Source organism: Blennius ocellaris (genome assembly GCF_963422515.1).
Source record: "Blennius ocellaris genome assembly, chromosome: 18".
Lineage (NCBI taxonomy): Eukaryota > Metazoa > Chordata > Actinopteri > Blenniiformes > Blenniidae > Blennius > Blennius ocellaris.
Genome location: NC_137667.1, coordinates 24,312,238 through 24,324,639, shown reverse-complemented (window position 1 = coordinate 24,324,639; position 12,402 = coordinate 24,312,238). Strand labels below are relative to the sequence as shown.

The 12,402-nt window shown below is 43.8% G+C and overlaps 1 protein-coding gene across 1 annotated transcript in view; it reads right to left on the bottom strand.

Annotated features, from left to right (window-relative positions):
• The window catches only part of flvcr1 (FLVCR choline and heme transporter 1), a 33,218-nt gene extending 27,288 nt beyond the window's left edge, over positions 1–5,930 (bottom strand). The window contains exons 1-3 of the mRNA XM_080514476.1: positions 5,167–5,930; positions 4,109–4,253; positions 384–524 (exon numbers count right to left, since the gene is read on the bottom strand). Coding sequence (XP_080370602.1) covers positions 384–524; positions 4,109–4,253; positions 5,167–5,883 — 1,003 coding nt within the window. The 5' untranslated portion in view covers positions 5,884–5,930. The remainder of the gene's footprint in view (positions 1–383; positions 525–4,108; positions 4,254–5,166) is intronic.
• Positions 5,931–12,402: the final 6,472 nt, after the last annotated feature.

The window sequence follows — 12,402 nt, the reverse complement described above, 5'->3', positions numbered from 1 at the left end:
CAGAGTGAAATATTTCAAGCCTTTAATTCTTGAAATGTTGATGATTATGGCTTACAGATAGTGAAAACCCAAAATTCAGTGTCTCAAAATTTGAATATTGTGGAAAAGTTGAGTTTTGGAAAGTCATGGTGTCATACCCTAATCAGCCAATGAAGTCAAAAGACCTGCAAAAGTTTCCTGAGCCTTTAAATGGTCTCTCAGTCTGGGTCAGTAGGCTACACAATCCTGAGGAAGACTGCTGACTGGGCACATGTCCAGAAGACAGTCATTGACACCGTCCACAAGGAGGGTAAGCCACAAAAGGTCCTTGTTCACAGAGTGCTGGATCCAAGACAACGGCACCAGTTGAGTATCTCCACACATCAGGGAAGATACACACTTACCGTAGCTGATGAGCAGCAGGACAAAAGCTTTATTGTTGATCAGGTTGATGATGGACTGTCTGTAGGAGTAATCCTCTGAAGGACAGTCTGGCAGGACGGCCTGTGCTTGACTAGGAGGGCGAGGAGGCCGGTTCTTTATCACTGTAGAAAGAGAACAAATAAAGCTGTCAGTTCACAGTTCGATGGGTTGAAATAGTTCTTGTGCCTTACTTAGTGGCAAGACGGAACAATGACTATCCGAGAAGCCTGTTTATTCTTGTGCCTGCCTCTTTAAGATCCCGATGTGATAGGCACCTCAGGGAGGAGATCAAAAGAGAGGCAGTCACAAAAAAAATCCTTTGGAATTTTCTAGTTTAGTAAATGTTCTTTTCAGTTTCATCTCCAGTGGCCTGGACTAACTAAAATATTGATGTCATAACCTTTAAATTTACACTTCAAAGTGTTTCTTTGTTGTAGTCAGTGTATGTAATGAAATTGTCTATTTTTTACTAAATCAAACAATTAAGACTGAAAATGATTACAATCTCAACATAAAGGCAATTTTAATGAAACATTCTAGAGCAAAATACAATGAAATTTAAAAAAAAAACAAAACCTGGTATAAATCCTCTATGACCTCCTTGCTTGGTGGGACCAGATTGGAGCCTCTCCATGGGTTTTGGCCCGCGGTCCTAATGTTCTCTCCAGTTAAGGGAAAGTGAAACTAATGGAGAGGAGCTTCACAGAGCAGCATTGTGCTGTCTCAAATCTAATCTCCTGACATCACAACGTGTGAATATTCCAATAATCAGTATTTGGTCGTTTCAGTGTCGCTCGGCTTGAAATGTTCCAGGAAAACCTGTCCGTTGTCCTCATCAGGCAGGTTGTCCTCATGAAGGTGTGTTAACAGTTAAATAGTGGATGTGTTGGTGCACAGTCACGTCTCGCCCAGTTCAGGGTGTCGCTCTTAAGGCGCCTTCATGCTACCAATGTCTGTGCTGTGAGTATGCGCGGTACTCGTGGCGTCAAAATCGCCATCCGCCCCCATGCGCGAATGTCCGTTCTGACCCCATGGAGGTGGTCCGTGCACAGCCCAATTTTGTGTCCACGCGTCCTTTGGGCGTCCTGTGTGCGCACCAACTGTGCATGCACAGCTACTGGGTTCTTGTCTGAGGAGATCCTCCGTCTCATCGTCTGAACAATCACAATATAAAATCAAATAAAGAGCCAGAGGCTCAAAACTCCTGAAGTGGAGAGAGTTTCTGGATCGTTACGTTACGGAATGCGCATGGAAGTGAGCCCGAGTGGAGCCACGCTCATGTGTGCCCCGCGGATATTCATGTACTCACGGACATTATTAGCATGGAGGGCCTTTACCAGTCCACTCTTCAGAGTCTCTATTGTACCGTCTCCGCCTCGCTCCATTCAACTCACTCTGCAGGTTGACACTGGGTTTTTTTTTTTTTTTTTTTACTTTCAGTCAGAAAACCATTGACAAAGCTCTAAAGGTGAAGTAAATGGTTCTACAACATGGCGAGTGGCGCATAAATCGTGCGACACAGCGAATCCATAATAAAATTAGTTGCCAACACTTTTAATAATCAAATTTTATCAATTTGTTGTTGCAGCCCTAGCCATAATAACCTTTATATTTAAACTTTAAAGATGTTCTTTACACAGACAGTAGTGTAGTCCAGTGTATTCACACGTATATGACATAGAACCACTGTGAGCACCTCTTCCAAATCTCCCATGATGCAGCATTCAGCAGTGTCTCCCAGCCAGATTGCCTATTTTTCTCCCCAGGATGATGAAGCCATGACCCGCCACACTTTGACGCTAAATGGCCAGAGCTCACTGCAGCCACTCAGGTTGATGTCTATGGTTGACCAGCCAATCAGAGGCAGAGCAGGGCAGGTCATGACAAGGCAAATATTGCTAACTGATATGCCGAAATTATATGACAATGAGCAAATTCTATACATCAGGGGTAGGCAATTAAGTTTGGTTTCAGGTCAACATTTTTTCTGACCACCTCATTGGTGGGCCAAAATTGCATCTTCTACATGCAAACCTGTCTTTCCTACTAAAGTAACCTTATTTTTCCTCATCTATACTATTTTATATTGCACAGCAATGTAATATAATAAAGTTATTTATTCAGAATGCATGAATTTGCGATAGGCTGTTATTACCGTGTTACCACTTTGGCTCCTCACTGTGTCTGCATTATGAAACAGACCGGGTGACAAGAAGGCTGCTTAAATAATTACCATTTTAAGTAATAAACAATTATTTGAGCCTAACTGACGTATTAATAATTTCAAGGACACAATTATTTGGCTGCATTCTCATGAGACATCCTGAAGGTGTTTTTATACTGACATAACATTGTGTAAGAGAGTGAGAGATTGCCAGCTAGCAAGAAAAATGTAACTGTCAAAAGCAATGACAAAAAAAGCTTATTGTGAATGGAGGACATTCAAAGAAGAGTTGAAAGAAAAGTATGCATTCATCCTTCCTGACTTATAAATTCTAAGTCAGTCTGCCTCATCTGCAATGAGGTTGCTGCAGTTTGTAAGAATATAATACCCGAAGGCACCACGAAACGAAGCTTCAGAGAAGCTAATCCACTCCAGACAGAGTGGATTAGCTGAAACTTGGCACACTAACAGCTGGGATGCATTCACTGACTCCTCTAACAGTAAGAATTCAAAACATCATGAACACATGAACCATTTTTATCATTTCACCTGGTGGGCCAGGTATAGTTGGCGTGGGCTAATCTTGGCCCTTGAACCGCAATTTGCTGACCTCTGCCATAGATCGTCTTTCTCTAAATAGAGTCATCTTACATGCTACCGCTTCTAAAAATAAAAGTGTTTTTGGACCGCTTTAAGGCAAAAATCAACAATATGCCCATGTGTCTGGAGGTCACGACACCACCGGGCGTAGACAATGAAAATACTGAGGTTTTCACAAAACCAAACAATGACTACAATCTCAACATACAAGCAATTTTAATGCAACCTTGTGGTGCTAAATACAATGAAATGTTCAGAAAACTTCTCTTGCTGTTGCATTATGAGTGTTTTTACAAACTGGCCCCGGCAGCACGGTTTTAAGGTTAATGCTAGTTTTCGTGTTTTGATGGCAGCATCACCAGTATCTCAATTCAGGTCTCAAAGTTGTGTCGCTACTCTTAAGAAAGTGTTTTGGCCCACAAGCTTTATGTTTGCCACCTCTATATTAAACTCAAGTCAGGAGCTTTTTAGCTTTGATATTGTGCACTTGTGCATATCTGTGGAAATGATAACAAAATAGGTATCCAGAAACACTCCTTGAGGAACTCCACTAACACAGTGCTTCCACTATAATGTGACATGGAAATTGAAGTTTGTCTGCATTGTTGGGCTTTGGTGGACTAAACAGCTCATGTTGAAACTGTGTTTGCATACTGTTTTGTGTTATTCAAAACCATCTACTACTGACTGGTCACTTGTTTGTCTCCAAATCATATCTTCTTCCAATGAGAGTCTAAATGTCCAGTCCAGATTGTGACGTGGCCTGAGCATCCCCAGAGTCCAGACTGTCTGCAGTGTTTCCATGAAGATATCCGAGGATCTGGAGGTATGAGGAAGGTGAAGCACAAATGCCCAGCAAGAGCAAAAGATGGCGCTACACTGTAAATGACACAATGGGACGGACCATGTGGGCATGTGCCACTGCGGCATGCAGCCACGTACCTATGATGGTGAGGATGAAGAGGCCGGTGGAAACCGTGGCCGTGCCGTAGAACATGATGCTGATGTTGTGACCCGTCAGTTCCACCTCATCGGGGTTGTATGGGATCAATACTGGAGGAAGCAGGAAACCGATGGCTGTGCCCAACTATAGAGAAAACACATGGAGACACACACTTGATAACATTTTTAAAGAAACCAATCATGATAATTGTATGTGTTTTTATCAGTGTTGAAATACAGTAAATAGCTATGTATGACTTAGTTCATAATGTTTCAAGTGAAAATGCCTATTGCAGATAATGTGTCCTTTCGTGGTTGCTGTATGGGTGTTTTATCACCCATTATGGTTGGCTGTGAGGCTAATGCTCATTAGCTAGCCTTCATGGCAGCATCACCAACATCTCAATGTTTAAAAAAAAATCTGTTTTCTTTGAAATGTTAACAATTTGCATGATGGTTTGACCAGATTGGAGCCTCTTGTGGGCCGGTTTTGGTCCACGGGCCTTATGTTTGACACCCTTGCTCTAAAGTAATACAAAGGCAAGGATGGAAGTCATTGTTGGGAGGGTGGAGAGGTTGGACAAATGGCTTATTATTAGGCTGAAATTACTGTTGTGTTGAGTTCTGATAAAAAGATTCTGGTAAATGGATTTCTCTTGTATAGCGCTTTTCCACCCAATAATAAATCCACTAATGTACTTTACAATGAGTCACATGCACACATCAGTGAAGTGGCAACCATGCAAGGCACCTAATACATCCACTGGGAGCGATTTGGAGCTCAGTGCCTTGCTCAAGGACACTTCAACATGTGAAAAGATCGGGAATCAAACCAGCAATCCTGATTGAGCTGCGAACCACTGTCACAGCCGTTCCCTTATAGTAAACAATGTTTTTATCTAAATCAATTTGAGGATTAGAGACATTTCTTCTGAATATGAAAAGTTACTTATTGAAAATAACTAGAATATTTTCATGATGAGGAAAGCTGACATTGTTCTACCTCCTACTTTATGAAGACCCTCTGACAGTGTGTGTGCGCCCCTGCAGCTGCTGACCTGGTTCCCCAGAACCGCCGTGGCGCAGGCGGTGGACACCTCCCGGGGTCCGAACCACACCGAAGCGATGCGTGACGGCAGGCCGAGGATGAACACCTGCGCCATGGAGCACACGACCTGCGCCGTCATGGTGACGGGGAAGCGGTCGGGGCTCACGCTTGCGCACTTGAGCCAGGCGCCGGCGCAGTTGAGGCCGGCGCCGAGCAGGGCTGTGAGCCGCAGCCCGGTGCGGTCCAGCAGCCAGGTCGCCGGGAAGATAAGCGGCACGTAGGCCAGCATGTAGACGATGGACAGCCAGTCCACCTTGTCGTTGGTCACACCATAATAGCGCGTGAAGACGTTGGTGATGATGCTGTACTGGATCCACTGGAAGGCGTTGACCAGCGAGTACAGGCTGAACACGGCCAGTACGGCGAATCGGCGCGCGTACACCCGTGTCTCCACCGTCTTCCCTCCATTCTCCTCCTCCGCCTCCGCCACCACTCCTACCTCCTCAACGGTCTGCAGCATCGCGTCACTTTCGTTCGGCAGCGCCTCATTGTCGTGCTCCGGGCTGCGTGCGCGCTTCTCCCCCTCCTCCTCGTCCGGCCGAGGCTCCAGTGAGCATCGCTCTGCTGCTCCCCCCGGAGCCTCCGGAGCCTTCTGACCCACCGTGATGTTGTCCGGTGAGCCGGTGTCCGCGCGCAGGTGCTCCTGCACGAGCTCCCCGGCTACCATGACGCGTGCTTGTTTTATTTTTTAAATTCTAATCTTCCAACAGGAAGCGAAAAAACGCGCAGCAGCTGTTTCCTCATCCGGCTGAATGAAGCGAGGCCCCTCACTTTTTTCTTTTTTGCTTAAATATGAATAAAATCGGCCTCATAGCTTTCTCCCAAGCCGTCCGATCTCTTCTGCCTTTCTCCGCGTCCTTCTGTCTTTTGTTGAGCAGAAGCTGACTCCAGGCCTTCCGATGCTCATGAGCCAATAGAAGCGCAGCAGAGCGGCGTGTGTGTGTGTGTGTGTGTGTGTGTGTGTGTGTGTGTGTGTGTGTGTGTGTGTGTGTGTGTGTGTGTGTGTGTGTGTGTGTGTGTGTGTGTGTGTGTGTGTGTGTGTGTGTGTGTGTGCCCTGATACACTGACGCAACTCTTCTGATAAAACTGGAAAACTTACTGACGAATACAACGAAGTTCTGAAAGACCAAAAACTGGCTCAACGAAATGTGGCAACCACAACCTTGTTTATTTGACCATTTCTTTCATTATAAAAGGTAAATGGATTTCACTTACATTAGGACTCAAGACTGCAGTCAGCTCTCCGGTTTGTGGATGAGGCAACGTCCAGTGCAATCATTTTTCAGGGCAAGAGCCATTAAGATGCATCTCTGCACTTTATTATTGTGGATGTTTTTAAAAGCTTTTATAATGTGCTTTTATACTTTTTATTAATTGTTGTTTTTAGACACTTAAAGTTGAAATGTGAATCTTTGCTAATAAATTTCATGGTGTGTATTTGAATGACAAATAATGATCTATCTATCTATCTATCTATCTATCTATCTATCTATCTATCTATCTATCTATCTATCTATCTATCTATCTATCTATCTATCTATCTATCTGTCTGTCTGTCTGTCTGTCTGTCTGTCTGTCTGTCTGTCTGTCTGTCTCTCTGTCTGTCTGTCTGTCTGTCTGTATGTCTGTCTGTATGTCTGTCTGTATGTCTGTCTGTCTGTCTGTATGTCTGTCTGTCTGTATGTCTGTCTGTCTGTATGTCTCTCTGTCTGTCTGTATGTCTGTCTGTCTGTCTGTCTGTCTGTCTGTATGTCTGTCTGTCTGTCTGTCTGTCTGTCTGTATGTCTGTCTGTCTGTCTGTCTGTATGTCTGTCTGTCTGTCTGTCTGTCTGTCTGTCTGTATGTCTGTCTGTCTGTCTGTATGTCTGTCTGTCTGTATGTCTCTCTGTCTGTCTGTATGTCTGTCTGTATGTCTGTCTGTCTGTCTGTCTGTCTGTATGTCTGTCTGTATGTCTGTCTCTCTGTCTGTATGTCTGTCTGTCTGTCTGTCTGTCTGTCTGTCTGTATGTCTGTCTGTCTGTCTGTCTGTCTGTCTGTCTGTCTGTCTGTCTGTCTGTATGTCTGTCTGTCTGTCTGTCTCTCTGTCTGTCTGTATGTCTGTCTGTCTGTATGTCTGTCTGTCTGTATGTCTGTCTCTCTGTCTGTCTGTCTGTATGTCTGTCTGTCTGTCTCTCTGTCTGTCTGTCTGTCTGTCTGTCTGTATGTCTGTCTGTCTGTCTGTCTGTATGTCTGTCTGTCTGTCTCTCTGTCTGTCTGTCTGTCTGTCTGTCTGTCTGTATGTCTGTCTGTATGTCTGTCTGTATGTCTGTCTGTCTGTCTGTATGTCTGTCTGTCTGTATGTCTCTCTGTCTGTCTGTATGTCTGTCTGTCTGTCTGTCTGTCTGTCTGTATGTCTGTCTGTCTGTCTGTCTGTCTGTCTGTCTGTCTGTCTGTCTGTCTGTCTGTCTGTCTGTCTGTATGTCTGTCTGTCTGTCTGTATGTCTGTCTGTCTGTATGTCTCTCTGTCTGTCTGTATGTCTGTCTGTATGTCTGTCTGTCTGTCTGTCTGTCTGTATGTCTGTCTGTATGTCTGTCTCTCTGTCTGTATGTCTGTCTGTCTGTCTGTCTGTCTGTCTGTCTGTCTGTATGTCTGTCTGTCTGTCTGTCTCTCTGTCTGTCTGTATGTCTGTCTGTCTGTATGTCTGTCTGTCTGTATGTCTGTCTCTCTGTCTGTCTGTCTGTATGTCTGTCTGTCTGTCTCTCTGTCTGTCTGTCTGTCTGTCTGTCTGTATGTCTGTCTGTCTGTCTGTCTGTATGTCTGTCTGTCTCTCTGTCTGTCTGTCTCTCTCTCTGTCTCTCTGTCTGTCTGTCTGTCTGTCTGTCTCTCTGTCTGTCTGTATGTCTGTCTGTCTGTCTGTCTGTCTGTATGTCTGTCTGTCTGTCTGTATGTCTGTCTGTCTGTCTCTCTGTCTGTCTGTCTCTCTCTCTGTCTCTCTGTCTGTCTCTCTGTCTGTCTGTCTGTCTGTCTGTCACTAGCCAAAGTGCTTTACACTGTTAATCACATTCACACACACCAAAGGAAGAAGTGGAAAAGTTATCAATGGCGGTGATTGATTGTAGACTTAAATTTGTCAACTTGGCCCACATCTTCTGATGAGCTGCTCTTCAGAAGATGATAATCCCCATAATCCGTTCCAATCCTTATAATCCCCTGACCCACTGTGGCTCACTTGCAGCAACTCTGTGAGGCCTGATCCTCAAACTAAACGCACACATACACACACTTTTGTCATATCTGAACAGAGCGTTTGTTGAGTTTTTGTCATTAATGATGAATGTGCTAGTTGCTGTCTTTTACAGGACAGTAAGTCACTGTGACTTGCACTGTAAACTTATAGTTCTTTGACCTTTCTCCCCTCAGCTGGGATTGAAACCCGGGCCCCTTAAGGTCAAGGTCAGGACGTAACCTGATTACCTTGCAAAATCATTTTTCACGTAATTGCAGCACTCACAAGGGAGGAAAACAGCATTTCACTGGTTGAACATTGACATCCCACTACACTGTAATTAGCTGAAAATGTTGTAAATGTTTCAGGAGTCAAACATTCACATTTACAGACATGTGAGCTTTATTTCAGTCGTTACCTGTCATAATAAATGGGGAAAACGTGTTCCTGTGATTACAGAGAGGAATACATTTGGAACTTGTCAGGTTTCAAAGATCGCTGTGCTTTTCACAAAAAAACAATTACTATCGAAAATAACAACAATCTCAGCCAGGTCTCAGTGTTGTGTTGCATCGCTACTCTTAAGAAATTAGTTTGTTTAATAAACAATGTTTTCTTTAAAGTGTTAGGATTTCCTTGGCAGTTTGTCAGGGATTGGAGCCTGTTTGCAGGCTGGCTTTGGTCTATGGGTCTTATGTTGGACACCATTGCACCCACCCAATGAAATGCTAGAATTGTCCAAAATGACATTACATTTACATTACTTCCATGTATGTACAGTCATCACGGTTCATCCTTTTACACATTAATATTTATTTGTTTATTTGTCTCCTATAACTTATACAGTGTTCATGGTAGGGTTCTCAAATTTAGATACAAAGTGCCCTCATTTGTTTACTACAAATAGGAATGCTCCTCTAACTATATCATATAATTAATTATTTAATTTCAAATGCAAGGAGTGCTATTGTTGCAACCTACCCCAGTCCCAGGGTAGGTTGTAAAACAACCCAGGGTGAATTGTAACAATAAGGTTAAAGAAATAAAAACTAAGACCAAACCACAAAATATGTTACATAATTACTTAAATGTTTTACATAACAAAACAATACATTTATTGTCATGTGTTAACACTAAAACAGCTCTAAGTGAAAGGGTAAATGAAAAAAAAACATTGTCAGTGGTATCAAAGAACATAAATAAAACAGGCTACTCATGAGAAAAGAAAACATCAGTGAGGGTTTAGAACAGCTCCCAATTCACAAGGTAATTCAAGGAATTTCACTTAAAGTCACAAAAACCATGCACACAAATGATAAAACATGGATGTGAGTGAATCTGTCTAATCAGAATCTGATTCGCAGTGATGACAGATGGACGTGGGTTTTCCTGGGGTGCAGTTTTCGTGGGCCCATAACTTGCAAGAAAAACATTTGATCCACTTTTCTCCTGGTTTTGAATTACTTATGGTCTCCATGCACACAATGCAGACATTTTCCACATCTGAGGTGTCCTTATCCTTGTCATTCATCTTCTGGGTTTTCGTTTTGGCTGACTTTCTCTCTGTGTTTTTTTTTTTTTTGCATTGCCTCTTTCCGAACCAGTGACGTGCGGTCAGGGGAGGCAGGTGAGGCAGTGCCTCACCTCCGATCATGCGAAGAAAGAAAATATATAATGATAAAACAATTTTAATTGTTAAAGTTTTTATTTTTCATTTAGCTTCACCAATTGTGATCATTTTTTCTTCAAAATTGCTAAATTTTCGCAATTTCCCATTCAAATGCTAGGAAGCGAAGCCAGTGAGGCAGCAGCGGGCTGTGCCTCCCCTTGGATTGTGCGATCCCTCGTTAACTGCTCTGTCTGCGTGGTCAGAGCACATTCCCGTCTGGCTCAAACACGTTTAATATATGAACAGATTTTCCATAATTTGGCTGTCCAATACCCATCTCATTGGACTGAATAGCTCAAAAAAGGTGAGGGATGAATGTAAATCTCCTGGACAGCTCCTCAACTTTTTGGCCAAGAATGAACTTATTTCAACTGTTCCTGAGGCAGCAAAGTTGCTCCAGCTCGTGCTCACTGTGCCAGCTACTACAGCGTCAGTGGAGCGGTCATTCTCAGCACTGAAAAGACTGAAAACATACAGCCGGAACAGGACTGATCAAGGAAGGCTCAGTGATCTCCATTGAGACAGACAGACTTTTAAAACTGAAGGAAGCTATGGAGGACTTTTACCAGAAAGTGACGGATATTTTTATGCAGAAGGACCAGTGCATAGACTTCATTCATCAGTAAATGTAAGACAGCGATAAAAAAAATTTTGTTTTGTTTTTAATGAAATGTGCCTTTTGTGGGCCACAGTTTGTATGTGTAAAGAATGAAACATAACATGAAACATAACCCGTAAACTGCTGCCAATCAAATGGCAAATAATCTGCGCTGAGCGCATATACTGTATTTGTAAATCTGACTCTGATGACGTCAGTGCCTCACCAGCTATACACCTCACCGCACGTCACTGTTCTGAACAGATCCATGTTCACTTTCTTCTGACATTTTCTGTTCTTTTTTTCTTCCTCCAATGCTTGCTTTTCCAGTGTGTCAGTGGAGATTTCTGATTTTCTTCTTCCCTTTGTGGCACCTGTGGTCTTTCTTGCTCCTGCTTGGGGAAATGGTCTCACACCAACAGGAGTGAACTTTTTAGGCTCAGCAGGAGTCGAGGGGGAAGCTGGAGCATGGGGGAGGCAGCTGAGGGTGTCTGAGGTAGGGGTGCACTTTCTGCAGCTGCTGAGTCTGGCTGGGAAGCTACAGAAAGCACTGAAGCTGGGACTGGACAGTCAGTCACTTGGGAAGGTGCAAAGTCGTGGTCCTGGAAAATATTTGGGTTTAATGGCCAAATGGCTGTGCATCTGAATCCAGCCTGGATCAACCTTGCTGATGCCAAGATGGGCAGAGCTGTACTTATCAAATGTGGCACATGATATATGGTCATTGTCCCGGCAGGGTTCATTCTCATCCAGGCATCCCCAGCTCTGTTTATAGCTTTTTTCAGTGGACCAAAGATAGATCGATCTAGTGGCTGAAGTTTATGTGAGCGATGTGGAGGCCGAGACAAAAGCACAATGCCATTTTCTTTGCAGAAATTAACAGCTTTCACTGAAATGTGTGAGTTGTGATTGTCAAGGAGGAGTAACACCTTCTTCTCTGGACTGACTTCAGTATGCTTCACAAAGTGCTCCAGAAACACTCTCCACTACCAAGTGGTCCAAGGTGGACGAAGAAATTCTTCTATCTCTTGCGTGGGAAAACAAAGAAGGGCGGTATGGAATTTCCCAGTGCTTGCACTGCACATGCTACTGAGTCTGGATAGTGGTGACACCGGTTTCATCCATGTTCCAGATGTCAGATCCATCAAAGCTAAACCTCTCAATAACATCCCTGAGCTTCATGAAAAATGCCTCTACATTTGTACGGCTGAAGCTGGTTGCTTGTGCCAAGCAAGTTGGCTGTGCACTTCACATGGGCAAGTTAGGATGCCTTTTCATAAAGCCTGAGAACCAGTCAGGACCTGCCATGCTGCCATGCTGTGAGGTTCCAAGGCGGACCCCCGACTTGGGATGTGGTCGGCGGGTGTTGGGAGAGAGGATGCGGCAAAAAGGAGAGGGTCGACGGTGTTTACAAAAATAAACTTACATTTATTTTGTCTTTTCTTTTTACAAATGTTCACAAAACTCTTTTACTTGCTGCCTCACTACAGGCCAGCCGACACAGACTCACGTACTGTCAGTCTCTCAGTTTTTCAGTCACTGACAGCGGACCTCTTTAAATAGGCCCCGCCCCACCCTGCGTTTAGCCAATCAGAACAGGCTGGACTGACACAACCGGAGAAGGGGTGTTTAACTGATCCTAAACTAACCCAACCAAAGAAATACATGAATAAAGTACACATACATTAAACAAGCATACTTATCTACAAAATA